This window comes from Physeter macrocephalus, chromosome 8, assembly GCF_002837175.3.
Source record: "Physeter macrocephalus isolate SW-GA chromosome 8, ASM283717v5, whole genome shotgun sequence".
Classification (NCBI taxonomy): domain Eukaryota; kingdom Metazoa; phylum Chordata; class Mammalia; order Artiodactyla; family Physeteridae; genus Physeter; species Physeter macrocephalus.
In genome coordinates this window covers 74,489,023-74,492,550 of record NC_041221.1, presented here as the reverse complement: position 1 = coordinate 74,492,550, position 3,528 = coordinate 74,489,023, and the positions used below count along the sequence as shown (strand labels likewise).

Sequence of the window (3,528 nt, the reverse complement as noted above, 5' to 3'; positions counted from 1 at the left end):
ATGAAGATCCCCAGCTGAGAACAGACACTGGGAAATCTTCATTTGAGCCCGTTTTCTATTCCCTGCTTCCTTCCCCTACCCCCATTCTCACTACTGTGGAAACTTCCCAAAGTCACAGCAGTAGCGATTTTTCCCTTGGCTACTGGAGCTCAAATTAAGACACTGGTGCGTTCCAGTGGGAAAGGGGTGGGTGGTGAATAAACAGGTGACATTCCTGATCCTGAACCATATCCAGGGTATTTCTAGCTCGACCGGAAGTGCATATCCCCACCCTAGCCTAATTTTTAACAGTCAGAGAGATTCTACCTCCCACGTCCCCCTTCCCTGCCTCGAGTGGTATCTGTCAGGCTTCCTGGGCTGCTCTGTTGTCTAACTTCTGAAGGTCACAGCATAGAACACTTCAGCTGTCAGCAAAAAACTAAAACTCTGTGCCCTCAGCCGCATAGTCTCTAGCGAGGGACGGAGCATATTTCCTCATAGGGGGGAGGAGAGAAGCAGGCAGGGTCCTCATCTCCCAGCTGTGTCTCTTCTAGCTGCTCAGCATCAGGGCTGGTCCTGAAACAGGAGCAGAAAGCACAAGATGCATTACAACCCACAGCACCACTCTCAGAACCAATGCCACCATCCTGGCAACGGGCCACACGGAGATCTGCCGTCTCCCACCACCTTCCTTACAGACCAAACACAGCCATAGACCGTGACTGCCACAGCTGGAAGGGGAGCATCCCCAAGGCACACATCCTACCTGTCATTTCCACCGTCCACGAAGGAAGGGTAGTCCTGGTCATCAACAAAGGCAGCATTCTCTTGAGGGTAGATGGTGTAGTACTGAGGAGGGCTTGGCATGGTGGCCACCATCCCTCCAGATGGTATGAGGCCACACGGGTTCACCACTGGCTGCAGGTAGGTGGCGTTCATCCCCATGGGCTCTTGAGAGCCATAAGGAGGAGGGATATACTGCACCACGGTGGCCCCATGGAAGGTGATGGGTTGGTTGATACCAGTGAAAACAAACGATTGTCCTCCTGCCATCTGCTCTGAGTCCGGGAGCCTCTCCTCACTTTCTCTGCACAAGTGGCAAGAGAGCATTTTGAACTTGCAGACGGCAATCAGGATGAATGTCACCCCCACTGACAGCAGGATGGGCCCGAGGAGCTGGGTCCATTCAAAGTGGGAGGCTCCTTGGGGTTTGATCCAGCCCATGACGGTGAATGTGATCCCCACCAGTCCCAGGAAGATGCCTGAGAAGAGCAAGGTGGCCCCCGCCTTGTCGTCATCCGACACCTGGATGTCAGCAGTACTGGGTGTGTAAGGAGTGACCGAAAACACGTTGAGAGGGAAATCTTCCATGCGGCCGCGGCCCTGCTCCATCATCCTTACACTTCTTCAAGGGGAAAGAGGTTGTGAGAGCTCCTGAGAGCAGAGCAAAGGAATCCCAGGTTCAGATTAGTTATGGAAGAACTTTGGGCTTCTGTGGTTAACAGAGTAGAACATGCAGAGCCCTGAACTTTGTTTAGAAGAATAAAGGTCTGAGAAATGAAGCCTGAATCTTTCTCATATATTGTCAACAATTGGAGGCCTCTGATTTGCAATTCAATGACAAGCTCTCTCTCTTCCCATTCATTCACCCATTCAGAAAGTTTTTACTGAGCCCATCTTATGTGCCAGGCGTTACTTTTTTAGATGTGTTAGGCACTGCTCCAAGGCTCTGTTTGCATCCTACCCAAACCAAGATTGTAGAAATAGCAGAGGACACCCCTGGGCCTCTGGTTGTGCAGGGGCCCTTGATGTGTCCACCACATGCTCAGGAATCTAACCCAACTTTCCTGCTGGGTCAGCTCACTAGAAATAGACAGAGGCCTGTTTCATGACTGTCTGTTTTCCTTCCCACCCCAGGAATCTCTAGTTGTGATGACACTTAAACTTTCACAGCAACTCTCACAAAGCTCTGAGGTCCTGCTCTTTCCTGGCCAGCTCCAAGTGCCTTTGCTTTCAGCATTTGGGGAACAATTCCAGCTGTGGGAGAGGAAAGACACCCTAGAGGCCTTTCCGTGCACCACGTCATTGGCAGAGCATCAGGTATGACCTGGGGTCTCAGGGACACGCACTTCAGACCCTGGCTCAGTAGTGGCAGCACAGTCCCCAGTTTCCATCGTGAAGTAAACAGCTGGATTTTCAAGTCTGCTGTGTTTTGCAACCAAACCCAAGCTGATTTCAAGAAAACTTGCCCTTCAATGACATGATCTGTCATTCATAACTACAGAACTTCAGAAGAGCCCCAACCAATTTCGTCCTCCACAGAATAGTAACTGTAGCCCTGTAACTTTCCGAGACAGATCTTCTCCAAACAGATGTGTCTCTTCAGGGGTTAAATATTATATCAGCTCCCGTTCGCAGGCGTGAGCTCAAGGTCCAGGAAGAGTTGCCCTCTTGCCCTAGGGCAGGGCTTCCCAAACTTGCCTGATGATAAAAATCACCTGGGCCACTTTTTAAAAATGGCAGCATGTGAGTTCCCAACTCAGCTCAACAGAACCAACATTTCCAAGGGAGAGTAAGTGCCCCAGGTGGTTCTTATCATCAGAAATCTTTGGAAACCCTACGTTTATCCCAAGAGCTCCTGGGAAACCAGGGGACTCTTTTTCCCCTCCAAAATGCCTCTCCCTGCTACAGGACAAGGCTTGTGATCTTCAACTTCACTGCCAAACAGAAGGGAAAGCAAGCAGGTGACCCCCTCAGGTATCTCCCCGTGCGTGTCCTCCAGCAGCAAGGATGGAGTGGTGTTGCAATAGGAGTGGTCTGCCCCTTTTCCCACTGGGATAGATCAGAGATCCAGGGGAGCCAACTTTTCTCTTTAATCATAAAAATTCTGGTCAGCTAGCCTGACATTCTTTTCAGGCTCTTAACCCCTGAGTTAACAGTTGAAACAGTCCCTGGCATTTAGAAAGAGCTATGCTCTCAAAATTGTTCTTCTAAACCACTCAGTTTATGTTTCCCATTTGTCTTTAGCTACATCCACTTGCAATTATGACAGCTGGGAACACAAAGAGCAGGGGAGAGAGAGCACCTTCCTCTAAACAGCTCGTGAATCCAAAACTGGAATGGCTTTCAGAGCAGACTGGTGAGGAAATTCTAGTTATACTTCCTTTTTATTTTACTTTATTTTATTTATATTTTATTGAAGCATAGTTGATTTATAATATTATATTAGTTTCAGGTGTACAACAGTGATTCAAAATTTTACAGAATATACTCCATTTAAAGTCATTATAAAATATTGGCTATATTCCCTCTGCTGTACAATATATCTATGTAGCTTATTTATTTAATACATAGTAGTTTGTACCTCTTAATCCCCTTCCTGTGCCTTGTCCCTCCCCGCTTTCCCTCTCCCTGCTGGTAACCACTGGTTTGTTCTCTATATCTGTGAGTCTGTTTCTGTTATTCATTCATTTGTTTTATTTTTTAGATTCCACATATAAATGATAACATACAGTATTTGTCTTTCTCTGACTTATTTCACTAAGCATA

At 47.8% G+C, this 3,528-nt stretch overlaps 1 protein-coding gene across 1 annotated transcript; it reads right to left on the bottom strand.

Moving 5' to 3' along the window:
* Nucleotides 1–449: 449 nt before the first annotated feature.
* Nucleotides 450–1,371, bottom strand: TMEM174 (transmembrane protein 174). The gene is made up of 2 exons (XM_007113975.1): nt 746–1,371; nt 450–555 (listed from the first exon to the last, which is right to left on the bottom strand). Exons 1-2 carry the CDS (start codon nt 1,369–1,371, stop codon nt 450–452), a joined length of 732 nt encoding a protein of 243 aa, XP_007114037.1.
* Between the last annotated feature and the right edge of the window lie 2,157 nt (nt 1,372–3,528).